This window comes from Lipotes vexillifer, unplaced genomic scaffold, assembly GCF_000442215.2.
Source record: "Lipotes vexillifer unplaced genomic scaffold, Lipotes_vexillifer_v1.1 scaffold628, whole genome shotgun sequence".
Lineage (NCBI taxonomy): Eukaryota > Metazoa > Chordata > Mammalia > Artiodactyla > Lipotidae > Lipotes > Lipotes vexillifer.
In genome coordinates this window covers 216,782-235,091 of record NW_006779395.1, presented here as the reverse complement: position 1 = coordinate 235,091, position 18,310 = coordinate 216,782, and the positions used below count along the sequence as shown (strand labels likewise).

The 18,310-nt window shown below is 48.3% G+C and overlaps 1 protein-coding gene across 4 annotated transcripts in view; it reads right to left on the bottom strand.

Moving 5' to 3' along the window:
* CELF2 (CUGBP Elav-like family member 2) overlaps positions 1-18,310 on the bottom strand; it is a 165,539-nt gene that overhangs the window by 36,487 nt on the left and 110,742 nt on the right. For all 4 annotated transcript variants that reach the window (XM_007452568.1, XM_007452570.1, XM_007452571.1 and 1 more), the window contains 2 exons: positions 18,120-18,183; positions 6,328-6,462 (listed from right to left, as the gene is read on the bottom strand). In XM_007452568.1, the coding sequence (XP_007452630.1) occupies positions 6,328-6,462; positions 18,120-18,183 (199 nt within the window). The remainder of the gene's footprint in view (positions 1-6,327; positions 6,463-18,119; positions 18,184-18,310) is intronic.

Genomic DNA, 18,310 nt, shown 5'->3' with positions numbered 1-18,310 from the left:
TCACCGGTCCCTCTTTCCCTCCAATCCGCCCTCAGGGAGCTTCTGATACAGCTCCTTACCAAGGAGCCTGCGTGTGACCCGGGTTTAGAATGAGGTACGCATTTATATTAGAAATACATTGTGGAAGCAATTAATTCTTTCCGGAAGGCTTCATGGTGGAGATGACATTTGCGCTGATTCTTAAGAGGTAAGTATGAAACTACTGAAAGCAGTTTTTATTAATTACTAGAAAACATTTTATTTTTTACTGCTGCTTAATCTATGGAAAGCAGTATAAACTATACTTTTTATAATGTGCATTAAAAACACCGATTTTAGACCTACTCATGAATCTTCCCAACCACTGACACTGTAATAAAGGAGTGATGTAGGAGGTTTTCACAGGAGGAAATTGGAGAGAAGATATTCAAGGCAGAGCAGCCAGTAGGTTTAACAAAGGCAAGAAGGCCGACAGTGTGTTTCGGGGAGGAAGAATCCCGATGTTGCTGGAGGGTAGGCTGCTGGGGGCTGGGGGGCCGCGGCAGTTCTGGGGAGAAAGGATGGAGGCAGGTCAGGGAGCTCCCTGAAGGCCATGCTAAGGAGTTTGTCCTGCTCTAGTTGAGACCACAGTGAACCACGTGAAAGTGTCTGAACCGAGCTGTTGGCTTTGTTAACAGTGTGCAAGATGGAGCTGGTGGCGGCACTGATGGGACAAAGGGAGCTTCACCCGGGGGGGTGTCAATGGGAGAGGAAAAAAGATGTTTCAGAGAGAGAACCGACTAGACACGGTGACTGATGAGATGACAGTGAACCAGAGGCTGGCTGCAAAGGTCACTTCACCGGCTGAGCCTGGGTCAGTGAGAGGGGGAGGGTGTCTCAACGGGGATGGGAGGCAGTGGGAACAACAGGTTTCTGGAAGAAAGTTGGCTTCAGACTCCCCGAGGTCGTGGCATCACTCGGCAGCCTGGGGAGATGGCCTCCCCCAGCGCCCTCTGTCTGTGCCTCTCTCCTGGCCCCATCAGACTCCACCGCGATACTACTGCCCCCGCATGTGACGGCTTGGACGGGGCAGTGCAGGCCCAACTCATTTTCATGGACTTGCCCTGCCTAGCAGAAGGCTCCAGAATGTGGGCTAGGTCTGCCTGTGACTCCGTCTCTTCCCACGATGCGAGTTCTCGTGCGACACACGTGCAGAGACACTTAGTGGGGGGACAAAAGCCTCTCGTAACACTGAAGGGCTCTGGGGTGACTCGGAGGATAAATTCCGGGTCCCCAAAGCTCAGCCAGCCTGGTGATAGCGGTGGGTGACACTGGAGGGGCCCACTTGCTGGCCCTCCTTATGTGAGGAGCCTGGGAAAGGTCTGAATCCCACGGAAACACCCCCGGTCTCTGTCCCCCTCAAAGAGTCCACAAGGAAGCTTCACAGCCTGCAAGGAGGCGGGCCATGTCTTGAAGATGGGAAAAAATACTGCCTAGACTTCAGAGTGAAAACTATGTGAAAAGCCAATGGTAGGAACGGAAAAATGCTCCCTAGCATTTTAAAATGCCTTCCACTGTCGACAGAAATTATCTATTATCCTGAAGTGTTCACTTGACTGAGTGCACTTACAGAAGCATCTGGAGAATTTTAAAACATCCTTTTATTAAAAAAAAAAAAAAAAAACAGAAGAAGGTGAAGGTCAGTGGAATAATGTGGTACATGAATGCAACATTATGTTTCAGATAGAAAAAGCCAGAGAAATGTTCGTGTGTGGCAATGATAACCCTCTTGCGCAAGTTCTCAAAATTACCAGGCAAAGGCAACAAATCTACAAGCTGGGTAGAAGACAGATATCATTATCTTTCTTTAAGACCTAGCCACATGCCTTACAGACAATTTGCCTCTTTAATACCAATATCGAGACTCATGCCTCAAAAACAGGTTGAAAATCGGGTAAGAAGAAATGATCCAAGAATTAATTAACTAAATAGGAGACTGAAGTAAACAAAGGACAAATTATCATATCAAAATGAAAGACAAGAAACACGATTAAATTAGGCTTCAAAAGACCTCAGAGAAACTCATTAAAGGCATAATATGCATTTACCTGGTTTTTATTTTTTCATGATTTAATTTCTAACTTTATTCCCTACCATCTGATAATTGGAAGAAACACTTATTCTAACCATGGGCAACTGAGATGATTTTTCTTTTTTTATGTTTTAATTTTAACTCTGCTTTCTTTGAGAAATGTTCTCAAAGGTTGAATCATATCGTCACCAAAGTAACTGAGATGATTTTAATGTTTATTTCAAGGCCAGGAGACAAAGAAACCTATTTATTGCCGAAGGGGACTTTTTTTTTTAATTAATGCTTAATTTTTTATGTCTTAAAGCACAGACTGTTTAAAATCATTTATAATGATGCTGTAGGGAGCTTGTTCCTGGGTATGCAAAATAGAAATGATAAATTTACAATTATTAAAAAAATTAATAGTTTTGAGGACTGAGTTGTCCCTTTACTTTCTAGATGGATTTGTCTGAAGCATAAGAGACATCTATCTTTAAAAACAGGGTAAAAACAAGGCCTGTGCAGGAGGGTGGGCTGAAGCTTTGATTCACTTTAAAGTTTGAACGGACTGGTTCACGGTTCAACTGGAAGCCCTGTTTTTCATTATTTAGAAAATAAAAAATCATATTGGCCTTGGGACCAGCTTTCTTTCCGTTTTATTTCCTGGGAAATTGCTCTGATGAAGTGGAGAGTCATGAATTCTTACTAACCACCTTTCCTGTGACTTTGAAAGAGTCCCTGGTGGAAATTAGACAAATAATTTACTTGCACTTAAACGCCAGATTTTTTTTAGTTACACTTAAGAAAAATAATTGAAACGTAGATTTAAATCGTTTCTGCTGCTACACTTCAGGATTCTAATCAAATACTTTCAGCTCTTATGCAAAGCATTCCTCAACAGAGAAGAGAAAAACCACTCTCCCTGACACCTCCGTTGGCAGAATTTCCGGAAGGGCCGGACACCACGTTAAGAGCAGAGGGAAGGACGCTTGGCTGAGGTGGGAAGAAAGAAAATGCACCTCAGGACACATTTTCCCTTTCATTCAGGTCTCAGGAGAAAGCTGAAAATGGTCAAATATGTTTCAAGTTCCTTAAGCATTCGGGCTATACCTTAGGCTGTTTCGAGTGCCCTGCATTTTAAGAAGGTCACTATGTATTTGTGCTCCTGACCATACTGGATGGAATGGATCCACGTGCATGGACCTTCTCTCTTCCCCCTCACCCTTCACCTCTCACCTCTCCCTCCGCCCCTGCTCAGCACCACGCCTTCCACGTGAGACTGTCATCGTGCCAGGCCTCCTCCTGCCTCACAGCCTGTACTTGCTCTGTCCTCTGCCTGGACACCCTTTCTCTTGATTATCTACGAGCTTCCTTCACTTTCCTCAGGTTTTTGCTCAAACGCCACCTTTCCAGAGGGGGAAAGGCTTCTCCAACCCTTTCCACTCTCTCCATCTTATTCTGCCCGGTCTCTCTGCTCACAGCGCTTGCCTGGCACACACGACTGCGCATTGTCCGAGTTCCCCTAACAGACGGGGAGACTCCCGGGGGTGGGGAGTGTACATATCCTTTCACTGCTGGGTCCCCGGCACCCAGGCCAGCGCCTAAGGCTATACAGACACTCAAAGCACTAGCTGTCAATTACAATCTCGACGCTGATCAGCTGGCAGGCACTTTTGCACTTGGCTTCTTAAACCCACGAGCCTTCTTGAAGGAGAACAAGACGTTCGAGTTATCAATTCTGATTCTCTGGAATGTCCTGGGCACAGTCCTGCCCAGATATCACAAAGGAAGAATATATTTTCGTAAAGTCGAATGACCCTTGCCAAGCAAACAACAGGCCACATACCCTTAACCCAAATGTCCATCACGAGAGCGGTCACTTCTGGAACAGCAGAATAATTTCAGTGTAACTACACTAGTAAACTCTTTAAGGGCTGATGGGCCTAACGGTGGACTCTGGCTCCTCGCCATATAAGGAAAAGTCTTCACAGAAAAAAGAGTTTTCTTTTTTCTCCACCTTGTTACCAACCATGGGGTGAGTTTCTGCTGATTACTCTAAATGCAAGGGAGTCAAGGCTGAGAGCCAAGCTTGGAAACATTACAATCATTGACTTTTGCCAAAATAAAGTCAATATTGCTTTTTCTCTTAAAAATACCAGCCGCTGACTAAAGATCCATGTATAAATGTATAAAATGCATGTACAGTGCTCTGTGCTGTTTTTAAATTTTTATTGGAGTAGAGTTGATTTACAATGTCGTGTTAGTTTCAGGTGTACGGAGTCTGTGCTGGTTTAACGTCATCTTTTCACAGTCCTCACAGGGAGACGATAATTCTCATTTAAAAAACTTTTCAAGCTGATTTCTAAAACAGATACATTAGCGAGATCAAATATTTAATTTGTTTTTAAGAAAAAAATCACTATTATTTTCATAAGCGGGAATACACCATGTAAAAAATGTATGTGTCTTAAAAAGGATTTAAATAACCAGTTTATGTTTTGCATTAGAGTTATAACTTCATCTCTTGAAAAAAACGACAAAGCTGATGTCTCAGGAATATTATCTGTTGCATGAAATGAGGCCCACATGTAGTCATGGTACGTTTTTGAAGACATTTCAAGAATGAAGGCAATGTCCCATGTGCTGTTGCTTTGAGATGAGGTGGAGGATACAACTTCCAGCCTCTCCTAAACATCTCGTAGGTTTCTCCCTCAAAACTGTACTCAGAAGGAAATGTGTTAGAAACACAATGTTTTGTAAACAAATCAAGGGCTGTGGCAGCTTCACTGCTCCCTGAAGTTGGAAGCCTTAACAAAGCTGGTCCACCAGGTGCTGTAGCTTTCTTCTCCATTTTTCTGAAAGAAATCTCCACACTATGACATAAAAGCGTGTTGGACAGTTAGCTCATCTTTTGGGAGCAGCCGATATAGGGCCCTGGGGATTCCAGTTAGGAGGGGACTTGTAAGTTGTTCAGGCCAACTCCTCCACGTACCAGAGGGGAAGGTGAGATCATCCATCAAGGCCCAGAAAACACAGAGAGGAAGGCAAGCCAGCAAAACGCTTCTTAAAAAACAAATCCCGGTGTCTAAGCAACCACATTAGGTCTGGCTCCTATGAAAAAGAAAACGGCATCTGCCTTTGAATAAGGCAACAGAATTTCTAAGGTGTGGGGGCGGGGGGAGGAAAAAAAACACTTTAAATGACAAGGCCCAGAATGGGACCACAAAGGAACAACAAAGATGGTCCCCTCTAGGCCACGGTGTTGAAAATCAAATGTAAAGGATGGAGCTGGTGTGAAATATCATGACGAAGAAGAAGACGATTCGGGATTTTGAGGTTTAACAGAGAATTCTTAAATTGCTAAACCCAAACCAAAAACACAACAACAAAATAAAACAGGAGAGAAAAGCATTCCTGAGAGACTTCCTCATCTTGGGGAAACCTCACGAGGACTGAAGCGACAGCACATTTTTCAAACAAAATGAATGTGCGAGAATCAGTACCAGGGTAGACTCCCTCGCAAAACCTTTTTTCTCATTTTATCCTTGGAGGATAAAAACACACACGCTCAGACTTTGTTTCTTTAAAAGATATATGCACCCCTATGTTCACAGCAGCACTATTTACAATAGCCAAGACATGGAAACAACCTAAATGTCCATCAACAAAGGAATGGATAAAGAAGAGGTGGTGAACATTACTCAGCCATAAAAAAGAACAAAATAATGCCATTTGCAGCAACATGGATGGACCTGGAGATTATCTATCATACTAAGTGAAGTGAGTCAGAAAGAGAAAGACAAATATGCATGGTATCACCTATATGTAGAATCTAAAATATGACACAAATGAACCTATCTATGAAACAGACTCACAGATATAGAGAACAGACTTGTGGTTACCAACGCGGGCGGGGGGTGGGGGGAGCTGGGGAGGAACAGACTGGGAGTTTGGGATTAGCAAATGCAAACTATTATATACAGAATGGATAAGCAACAAGGTCCTCCTACTGGACAGCACAGGCAACTACATTCAATAGCCTGGGATAAACCATAATGGAAAAGAATATAAAAAAGAATGCATATATGTGTACAACTGAGTCACTTTGCTGAACAGCAGAAATTAACACTGTAAATTAACTATACTTCAACAACAAAAATATAAATTAAAAACAGGCAAACAAAAAAGGAAATTAAAGAGGTAATTAAGCCTAGTGCCCCGCTCCGTCTGGACGCATCCACCCTGCACTTGGCACTGACCCCTGTGTCCTGTCTCCCAGAGGCAGGATGACCCCTTACCGGGACTGGTGAGGGCTCCTAGGGCGCTGCTTGTGGTGGAGAGAGGATTTGCATTGGTGGTAGTGGCTGAGGTCTGGGCTGCGGCTGCAGCCGCCGCCAGCGTTGCCAGGTTCTGTAACTGTAAAGCATTCATGCCTGTGGTGGGGGGGGGAAGAGAGAGGCAACGTCAGCAGTAGGCCCACTTCACCCGTTTCCAAAAAGAGAGGGCAGGGGACATGGGCGGAGAGCTCCGGGATGGCACACTCGCCCCAGCTGCCCTGGGGACTCGTGTGTCACCACGCAGCCTGTGCCAACCCAGCACCCTCTTCCTAACGCCTCCTCCCAGGCAGGTCATCCTAAAAGATAAGCAACAGGTTTCTGTGTGGACCATGGACAGCAGGGCCTTCCACTTCGTGGCTGTCAAGAAACTGTGACATCCGGGCTTGGACAGCTGGAGTTTCAAGGGAAACTCTCCATCCCTAAACTCGACAGGTACACGTACGAGGTATTACAGAAGAAGTGTTTTATTGCTCTGAAGCTGCACTGATTCAGTTTCCTGGCTCTATCAGCTGTGTGACTCTGCACAAATTTCTTAACCTCTCTGTTTCCCGTTTCCTGAGTCAGTGGTAACAGTTACTGTACCTTCCCTCACATGGTGGTTGTGCAGATTAAATAACTCAATGAATGAAAATTACCCAGCATAATAACTGGCATGATGTAAGCCCCCAATAAATGTTAGCAACTATTGTTGCTGTTAGTATTATTATCGACCCTGAACTTCTCTCTCCAGGTTTATTTTGAATGTGAACTTGAAATCGCGTCCATGGCAGGAACTCAAATAATATTTGCTGAACAAAAGAATGAAAAAAGTGGCAATGCCATAATATCTTTATTTGTGAACTATTTATGTTTGCCTTTTAAACGTATTTGTATCTGAAAGAGGAACTACTTTTTAGCTAGAATGAATCGAGGGCTAACGAAAATTAAGAAATGAATAGCAGAGAGAAAGGAAACTCTGCTGAGAGGTCTGGGGCTGATTCGTCACGGGGGTGCTGGCAGGCCCTGGGGGGCTCGGGCCTGGAGCCTGTGCTATGTACCCTTTTAGTTTCTTTTCTCCCCCTCCTTCTGTTTCTCAATACACAGGTTCTCTGCACAAAGTCTTTTTCCAAGATTCCCTTTACCCCCACGTACATTCAAGATGCAGGAAACAATGGTCCTCTCCTCATATGGAGGAATTTTATATAGAAAGATATGGGAGTTAACTCAACAGCTTAATTTTACCTTATGTCTCAAATCCGGGTACTCAATACATGGCTGCTGAGCAAATATAACCTGCTTTATAACAGGAGACAGTGGTCTGACAACAGTGCTGGATGGGGACGGGGGGGGGGTGGATGGAGGAGCAAGAGAATGTTCTAGCAACACACCTGCGAAGCCCCCGGCCACCATGTGGAGCCCTGTCTCAGCTTGGCTCAGAGCCCGGCTGCCAGGCTCACTTACCCTGCTCCTCCATCCTGGCTGCTTCAGTCAAGACTTATTTCTACTCAGAAAAGAGTTCCCCAAGTCCATGCTGCAAAATGGGTTCTCATTTTGCTCAAAATGATACTCTACCTTCTTGCAGGAGGCACCCAGTCCTGTGGCTTACGGTAAAAGCCAGCACCTGCTTCTCAAACCCACGTAGTTCCTGGGGATGCTGAGAAGCAGGACAAAGCATTGGGGGCATCCTGTGAACGTGACCCCGCTCCATCGAGCAGGGGACACTGGGAACAAAGCTCTCTCCTCCCCTCAGATCAGGCGTCAGACACGGTGGTTCTGATGAGACCTTGGGAGTGGAAAAAGTCCAGGGCCTATTTTTCAGGTTTGCTTGAGGAATACGGAGCTGGGGGAACAGGGCTTGAGTGCAGACCCCATCGGACACTCCCCCTCCCGCCCCTACCCAGGGGGCGGCTCCTGAAAGCAGCTGAACACACTCATGCTGGCATGACCAGGGCCGTGCTTGGGGTGATGCTGCTGGGTGTGTGTGTGTGTGTGTGTGTGTGTGTGTGTGTGTGCGTGTGCGTGTGCGTGTGCGTGTGTGCGTGCGTGTGCGTGTGCGTGTGTGCGCGCGCGCGCGTGTGTGTGTGTGCGCGCGCGCGCGGTGCACCAGCACGGGCCGGCCTGGCTGCCACGGCCCCTCTAATGTGCTAAGGACGTAACGCAGTCAACCAGACACCGTCACCAACAGACGGCTGTGCAGACGAGAGGAGGGTTTAGCACCGACATTAAAGTCTGCACATCTGGCAACGGTTAATGATCAGCCGAGCACCCTCCTCGGCCTGGGCCGGAGGGTCCCCCAGGGCACCTGCTCTGGCCTGCCTGGTGGAGCCACGGCCCGATTCTGGGGCTGGAAGGAGCTCAGCCCACTCATCTGGGTCAGAGCCTCACAGATCCTCCAGAGGCTGAGGAACGTTCCCTCGGAGGGTGACTGACAGTCTGTGTCTAACACGCACTTTCTGCATGTTATCTGTAAACTCCCCCATCGCTGTTCCGAACTCTTGCTGCGTTCACCAATTCCTCCTTTCACATCGTTTGTACGGATTGCTGACCTTCACCACTAGATACTCAGTTCCCTGAGGACAAAGATGCCTTATTCGCTTTCAACTCCACACACACACACACACACACACACACACACACACACACACACGGCTACATTCACTCATAGTAGGTGATGGGTGGATCCATGGAAGATGAATGAACAGGGCAACACACAGCATGAAATGTTCCCACGCTGCTATAAAGAGCACTGTTGGGACTTCCCTGGTGGTGCAGTGGTTAAGAATCTGCCTGCCAGTGCAGGGGACATGGGTTCGAGCCCTGGTCCGGGAAGATTCCACATGCTGTGGAGCAACAAAGCCCGTGCGCCACAACTACTGAGCCTGCGTGCCACAACTACTGAAGCCAGCGCGCCTAGAGCCCGTGCTCCACAACGAGAAGCCACCGCACTAAGAAGCCCGTGCACCGCAATGCACCCCACTACCAGCAACTAGAGAAAGCCTGCACGCAGCAATGAAGACCCAACACAGCCAAAAATTTATTTATAAAAAAAAAGAAAAAAAAAAGAGCGCTGCCTACAGACCCAAACAAGGTTTTTCTCTGTTCTTCGTTCTTCAGGATCTACGACAGCTTCAAATATTGACTGTTTCCCTCAGCCGTTAATTAATCCCTTATGCAAATACTTATTAGGACCGTGCGTTTTCCTCATCTCACCCACGACACTCAGCGCTGTCCTGGAGCCCCGCCGACCACACTCGGGCTCTCTGTCCAACCGTCCTCTCCCTGTGTGCCCCCTTCCACCTCTCACCCCCGAGGGGCTGCCCCGCTCAGCCCCTCCCCGCCTCCGCTGCCAAGGCCGGGCTCTGGGGTGCCACACCAGGCAGGGCCAACTCCGTCCAACCACCGCACTGCACTGAGGGGGAGGATACAGACCAAAGGAAGCAGAGATGAAGCTGGGAAGGAGAGGCCGTGGTGACCCCAGCATCTGAAGGAATGGGGGGGGGCACGGGAGGGAGGGGGAGCGTTAGATGGAGAGAAGCAGCAGAAGGACCCACAGGTGCCGCCCGGCCAGCCAACCGTTACCACGTGGCCGCGACAGGCCAGAGCCGGGGCCGCACCCAGAATTAAGTGGGGAAAACAAGACGCTCCCCGCCCCAGGAGGCTGCTGGAGATCAGAATGGAGGGGAGCCAGGGACTGGGGGCAATCCGGTCCGTTTCTGGAAACAGACCTGGATCCAGAAGCTCATTCTCACGCGTCTTTGGTGTTTGTATTTTACTTTTAACATCTTTATTGGGGTATAATTGCTTTACAATGGTGTGTTAGTTTCTGCTTTATAACCAAGTGAATCAGCTGTACATATACATATGTCCCCATATCCCCTCTCTCTCGCGTCTCTGGTCTGACAGGGATGAGAAGAGGACAGGGCAGCACTGGGCGGCTGCGGAGCTGAAGAGGCCGGGCCGTCCTCCTATCTGTCCCTTCGTGGCCCTCCGTGCGGGCTCCAGGAGGCCCCCCTTCTCTCCTCCTCACTTTTCTGGGTGCAGTCCTGTTCCCACAGCCCTGACCCCGACATTCTTCCCTTCGACCTGTCCTGTGTTCCTCGGGCCGGGAAGGCACAGCTCTCCCTGCTGGTGACAACAGTGACAAGGACACCGTTTACTGGAGGCAGCACGGGCTCCGCCTCCAGGACATCTGGGCTCCACTCGGGCTCGGCCTCCCCTCTGCCAGCCTCCCTGGCCTTGAGCCCATCAACTGTCTGCCTCTTGGATTTCTTGGCTGTGAAGTAGGTATAAAACTGAACGGACCTCGAGGGTAAAGAGAGTAAATGCTTCGTACACTTGAAGCTAAAGAACAACTCCCAGGGCAGAGCAGACTCTTATCAGCTGGATAATAATCACAACAGTATTACCCCCCAGTAATGAGGATAATGGCACCAAAGACAAAGCACGTGCCGGACACACTAATCACGCTTAGTATTTGTAACAAACCCACGTGATGCTGGCACTCTCGCAGTCCTACGTGCCACAGAGAACGAGGGAGGTCAGAGCCCTGGGGACAGGAGGCTGGTTCTCGGTCCCTCCCTGCCCCCCCGAGCCTCCCCACGCCTGTGCCTCTGTCCCTCTTGGTTCCCACCTGGGAAGTGTGGGGGGGGGCATGGGGAGGCAGTGAGAGGAGGGAAGGGGTGACGCACACAGGGCTTCACAGGAAAGGGGCCGGGACATCAGATGTAAACGTCCACCGGCTCCTGACACTTGCCCATCATGGCCTTGCTCCTTCTGATGGAATCTCAGCAGAGAACGGCTGTGGGTGAGGGATGCTGCCTGGCATGAGCACGCGTGGGTCCTGGTTAGCAGGAGCCCAGGGTGCAAGGATGCGTGTACAATGGTGCTCCTGCTTGGCTTCTGGGCACCTGAGCCCCAGAGGGCCCGGAACTGAACCTGTGATCTGCGTCAGCAGCTAAGAACCCAGCTAACCAGGCACTAGATCTTGTCTTGAACTCAATCAACCCTTCAGTTTCTTACCCTCATTTCCTCTCCCCTCCATGCTCAGAATCCAGACATTACAGACCCCGGCCCACGCATCCTCGGGGAACGGTGGGCCGCACCCTCTTCTGCACACTGAGCGGGTCACGTGGTGGCTTCCCTCCTGCTTGTCACTTAACTCAGGGGCTCTTCACTGGAGCTCCCCTGATGAGATATGGGGGGGGGGGAGGTGTCTCTGAGCTCCCTGAAGTTTTATGAAAAAACATGTGTATGATGGATACGCTTTTTTGGCAGCAGATCCTAAGAAGCTGGAGGACTTCCAATGCCTCTAGATAGCCTAAAAGTGATGGATGTGAGCCCTGGCAGAAAACCATCGAACGAAGAGGCCTGGGGTTGGTGGTGGCGACAAGAGGAATCGAGATGAGATCAGAGCTCGGGAGTGATGGCGCAGAGAATGCAGAAAAAGGATGAAAGAAGATGGCTCTTTCTCCCCCTCAGAACCAAGACGTATACACAGTCAAGCCAACGAAAGAAAACAAAACCAACTAGAGATTCTCCAAGAACATTTAAGCTGGTGGCTGACACCAGGGCAGGTCCCATGCCAAGGCTGGAGCTAGGAAACTGGGGGGCAGCACGCACGTGGGGACTCGACAGGTGCACCTGCCCACCTCCCGTGGGTCTCGCTGCGCCTGGATGTGGGCCATGCGGCCACAGAGGCACCTGTTCCCTGCACGGTGTCCTTCTGTCCGGCCAGGTTGAGGCCCGAGGCCCATTCTCTAGTCCATCCCCCCAGAAAGAAACCGTCCCAGGGAGGACACCCCTGCACCACTCCCGGGCCTTCTGAGCACCGCTAACGTCGGCACATCACAGGGGTACATCTGGGGTTCCGTGAGAGCCTGGGCAACTTTCGTGGGGCAGAATCTCTGGACCCTTCACCGACAGCAGCGCACGTCCTCGGTGACGGATGTTTTGGCTCTTCCCGCCCTGGATGTTCCCAGAGCCAGAGGCTCCTCACCTGTAGTGTGGACATCTCCCCTCCCCTCCCCTCCCCTCCCATTTAGGGAAGGGGCTTGGGGGCCACGCTGCTGCTGGGAAAGGCGTCTGTCCCACGCTGGGAAAGTGGCTCGGAAGCTTCGTGGGGACACATCCCGAGCTTCATCCGCTACCTCCTCAACTGTACCAGGCTCTCCGGGTCTCTCCAGACCTCCAGCTGCTGCAGTCTCAGCCCCTGGACGGGCAGAGTTACCCACCAGGGCCCGGCCAGTCCTGGGCCCCCCAGGCTGTCTGAAAGTGGGTGTCTGCCTCTGCTGACTTTGAATTCACATTTCTGGCTGTTTCTCCGTCTGTTTCTGTTGTGAGCACACCCTGTCCTGTCGTCCTCCTCCGTTCCTTCCACAGCACCTCTGCTTTTCCACCCACCAGCCCATCTCATCGCGGCTCCTCCCACACGAGGATCCTGAAAGGGCACCGGACGGGGGGAGGCGTGGGCTGTGTATGGGTGTGTGATGCTGATTCTGGTTTGGCAAACAGCTCTTCTCTGAGAAGAAAACCACCCCCATTTAACCTCACAAAGCACGCTGCTCGGATGGGCACCCGTCAAACCAGGGGCAACAATCTGGGTGACGAGAAATGCAAAACACTTAAACGAGTTTTAGGAAATCGAACAGTGTGCCGAGATCAAGAGGGCTAAAAAAAAAAAAAAAAAAAAAAAAATTGGGGGCATACAGGACTTAAAATTTTCACTCATTACTTGGGAAAAGAAAACCCTTCTCCAAACGAAGAAATTATGTACCAAACAGATGCACATTATGCCTACTTGAAACTTAAGATTAAAAAAAAATTATTTATAAGGAGAAGAGCATGAAAATTTAATTTAATGTTCACCTTAGGTAATTCTGTCTTATTGTTCGGGGCAATTACCATAAATCTGCATTTCAATAAGCGAGAACAGATGTCAGTTGTTACAAGCGCTTGCCAATCAGGTCTGTTAAAAAGTGACAGATGGGGGTGGTAGTGGTAATGGCACATTCTCAGAAGGCCTGTTAGCACTTTCCGCAGCAAGTGTGGGTTGCGGAGGCTGCTTGGCTGTGGGAAGAACTTGGGGTCTTCGTGGGCCCAGTTTGCACACCTCCCAAGTGTGTCCCTGACGTGAGGTTCTCAGCCTCCAACGCACAGTTTTTCCCTCTTCTCAGCTCGTCACAGACATTCCAAGCCCGCCTGTGCTGGGAGGGGATCTCCAACAGGTAAAGTCGTTGCGATGTTGTTGTTCTGGGAAAATATTTGCCCTCTATGATTTCACTGTGACTTTGGAAACTTAGGCCAGATATTCTGGAAGCGAATTACTACCAGCTTCCCCGAATATCAGAAGTCTAAGGGAAGCAGTCTTCCCTTGTTTATCACAAGATGCTCTTCTTTGGCCATCGCTTCTTAATCTCTGTAATCTCTTACTAACAAGCCCTCACCCTTGAAAAATACTTCCCCTAACAAAAAACAAACCCTCTTAATGAATTTGGAATGTTGTCCAGAGTGAAAGGAGGAGGTTTTCCTGTGGCTGACTCACAATCGCTGCTTTTTGAGCAGTTTTGGGGTTCTCCTGCATTGTTTACCGATGGCTCAGAGTTGTTTGTTATTTGGCCTCTTCAACCGTTTGTGCAGACAGGTCACCGAGGCTCATGTTGACAGAACATACCTGGATTTGTGGAGACGCAGAGCGCTGTGTGACCATCTCGGGGGCCAAAGGGAGCTCGGGCTTTGGATCAGGCCCATTTGTAATGTGGATCTGCCATTTATTAGCTTAGTGACTCTGGGCAAGTTTGTTAATTAACTTCTCTCTGCCTCCGTTGCCCCACCTGTAAAACGGGATGCTAATGGTCCCTATCTCATAAAGCGTAACGATATTTGGGAATTCTGTATCCTAATCCATATAATACCATTTCCTGGTCCTTGGGCTCATAGAACTTATTCGAACTTTTTGTACCTCAGTTTTCCCAACTGTTACGTAGTAACAAGTAGTGGTTTTGTCCTTGGCTGTGCTGTGAGGATAAACCCCATGATTATTTCAAGAAGCTCTGTGAACAACAAACTTGTGCAATACTGCCCTTGTTTTTCTAACACGATGCTTTTTTGAGATGACAGTTGTTATAAGTAAGTGAAAAACCGGAAAGCCACTTTCCCCTTAATTCCTTCTTCTTCAGGAAAAATCCAGACCCTTGGCCTGAACACAGACCCCACGTTTTTGAGATTTCAGAAATTCATGGAATACCACAGCTGAGTGAGAAATGGACACATTTTTATCAGAAGTTATGAGAGGGAAAGTGAAATCAATCGACTTGAAGGATGCACATAAAAGCAGTCAGCTTAGGGGCTTCCCTGGTGGCGCAGTGGTTGGGAGTCCGCCTGCCGATGCAGGGGACACGGGTTCGTGCCCCGGTCCGGGAAGATCCCACATGCCGCGGAGCGGCTGGGCCCGTGAGCCATGGCCGCTGAGCCTGCGCGTCCGGAGCCTGTGCTCCGCAATGGGAGAGGCCACAACGGTGGGAGGCCCGTGTACCGCAAAAAAAAAAAAAAAAAAAAAAAAAAGCAGTCAGCTTATAAAAATTTTATCCTTACTAATCTATTTTCTGCTTTTTAAATTTCAGATTTAGTAAAGGTTCCCTTTTATAAAATCATAAAACATGTCTGAAGTTATTTTCTATTTGAAAGGAAAATGGTAAGTGTTTTTTTTTTTTTGAAAAAAGTAGTATAGTTGATGTCTCATTCAATTTTATTGATGTAAGTACTTAGGAACTTGTCTCCTCCTAATTTTTTTTTCTATTTTTTTCCAGCTTTCTTTTATTTTCTCCTCAAACAGAAAATGTTTACTCATTCAAATGAGACATTTTAGACTCTAGTGAGACACCTCAATTTCCTGAAGGACAGACCATTCTGTTCTGAGAGCTGTTCACAACACAGTGCTATTGTTTTCCGAAATGATATTTCACTCTTTGGTGATGGTGTTCTCAGCTGCAGTACTCGAATTTTCCACGTGGAGTTTATTCTCTGGCCCTGGAGGACATGAACGTGGCATCTGAATCGTGGAGGTGCCCGCTCTCACTCTGCCACAATCTCACTCAATTTACCAGCATCTAAGCCCAGGGGTGCTTCGGGGATGAACCACCTCTCGGGCTCCTTCATGTTGCTTCCACCGTGTATGTCAATACCACGGGCTGTGTACACACGTATGACGCTGTACCAACTCGCTGATCCCAAGTCTTTGACAACTCATTCATGAAGATACAGTCGTTAGGTTGTGTAATGGTCTGTGGCTTAGACATCGGGCTAAAGTCAAATTTCTTAATTAAAAAACCAGGTATTTCACTTAAGCTTCACTGGGACTGTATCCAACACATAAATTTGCACCTGCCAAATTATAAATTTACTTACTCATCCACGCAAAAACAGTCACAAGTGCCACTTAGAGGAGTGAGGGCTGAGGCCACGCCTTCTCGGAGCATCAGTGATTCAGAGGTGAGGGAGGAGGGGAAGGAAGAGAGGGTTTTTAGGGGAACGCGGAAGAGGGGCCCCCCCCGCTCCCACAAGTCGGTGCTCTGGGGAAACGTCCTCCAACAAGGGGCCTCTATGATCCACCCACTTTCTGACACTGGTTTCGGTGACTGGCGGTGACAGCAGTTAAGCCCTACTCTTGGGAGAAGATCAAAGAGCAGGGGCCCAAGAGCACCTGGTTGAAAAAAATACCCCAAACCACGATGCTTCCAACACTTGGGATGATGAGACCTGATTTTCCACAGGAATGAAGGATACTTGTTATAGAAATGGCCAAGCAGACAGAACCCGGACATCCATGTCCTTGGTCCTCACTACTCGAGGTGACAGTGGAAAATGGGCCACTTGGCCTTCGGATGCACAGCCTGGGCAGCCTCGGTGCTGAATTTAATGCTGAAGGTTCGAGAAAGGGGTATTTTGGAGAGCCGAGCGCATTCACAGGCCACCTTTAAATTAGCCATCTGCCCCATGCACCTTCTCAGGTGATTCCCAGATACCCTCCGTTTTTAAATGAGCACACGGCGTGCAGATGCTACCATCCTGTCCTGACCTGGCGAGCCACGGGCGCCTGTGGCCTAATGAAGAGTGACAAGGCGCACCATCCACCCGAGAAAACATGCCTGGCAATAGCCTCAGGACCCAGTGACCTTCTTTGCATAATTCAACTGTGGGAACGGGAGAGCCTGAGGCTTCCTCTAAGGAAAGACTCTAATTCTGGATCTGGGTGGGTCCCTTCGATTAGAAGAAAAACAAATCTTGCATTGGCGGAAAATACAACAAATCTCAGCATTTCTTTCAGAGCTTGCAATCTGGAAGGTTTTCTCTTTTTAAAACGTAGCAAACTCTCTGAATATTTTAGTTCTGTCTCTCCAATCCCCTTCACAGAACTAAAAATAAATCAACTGTTCAAGGCGATGCTCAGCTCCAAGGCCAGCTTCCCCAAATGTATTCGTCAACATTCTGCTGAATGGTTTCACTACTTATTATTTTAACACGGATTTTTTTTCCCCCGTAATAATCTAAAAGTGTTATTACAATAGAACAAGCTGGGGGTACCAGATTTAAAGCCCCACGGGTAACTGAGCATTGTTTTTACTGTAGGCGAGTATGTCCCATCGGACAAGTTACCATTTAACCCTGGAGGCCACCACGAAAAGCTGGGCTGACAACAACTGGACATACAGGAACAGAAATCTGCGTGTGCTCATTCCAAGTGTCTCCAGATCCATTCAAAGTGAAACAAGGAAAAAAAAACCCACAAGGATATGCATGTGGGAAGGGAAAAAAAAAAAAAAGAGAGAAAAAAGGAGTTTTCATAGTGACAGATAAGGAAATCAGGCTTTTATTCTGTACATCCTGGGTTCATTTCATCGGCTCAGGGTGTCCTTGATGAAAACAAACTGTGCTCGATTCTAATGCGCCCAAAATCTGTTCTCCTTGCCTGCGCTCCCCTATCTTGTAGGAATCAAGCAAGGAAGCAGCTTCCTCACTGCTCCTCGCGGCAGGTTCCTGGCACCTGTGCTCTGATTCATCGTGCGGGGCTGCCTTCCCTGGCCCCGTGGTGTGGGTTAGGATGTGAGCCTGGAAGGTGACACAGCAGGACTGACCTTTCACTAATCACTGCCCCTCAGTTACTACTGACACAGCTCACACTAAAAAGAAATCCTTCATGAGCGGGCTTTCAAATCTAGTCCCACTTTGATTTTGCTCAAGAACCAAGATTCTACTTTCCCATCAAAGATTCCGACGCACAATTCTGTCAACTGGGGTTCTGAAGTTTAAAAAAAAAAAAAAAGGGCACCCTGTTAATTGTCTGTGGTTATCAAGGGACTGCAAACGGTATCAGAGATAGGCCTGCAAGCCTGACTTTCATTACGAAGGTCAAAACATTCTTATTGACTGCCTGTTATTAAAATTCTAGAGGGATGTCAATCATGGCAGCTGCCCTGGATATAGGAATCTTGTTGGAAATCCCCCAGCAAGCAAACCCATTTTTTAAAAAAAATAAACACAACTCTGGAGGGTACTGTGCAGGAGTTCTCAGCCCCCCCCCCCCCAAATTTTCTCATAACTGTTGGAGATGCCAGAGTTACAAGATCAGCTTCTGAGCAGCTGACTCTAATTTTAACACCTAAGCCAGAAAGCAACTAGGACCGGTAGTTACTCTTTGTTCTTCTTTTCCCCAGCTTCTGAACCCATCCCAAATTCAGACAACAGCACGGTCAAAAGGCAAGGCTCGCTTCATGACTTACCAGCCATTTGCTGAATGCCACTGAATGCACCCAGGTTGCTGGAGGAGGTGGCCTGCTGCAGAAGCTGCAAAAGAAAAGAGAAAGGTACTGTCAAAATGAAGTGGAGCTTGGAAATGTACTGTCAAGGGAACTTCCCAAGTCCACTGAGGGCACGTCCAGTTCCCTTTACATTTACATAGTTGGTTGCTGCT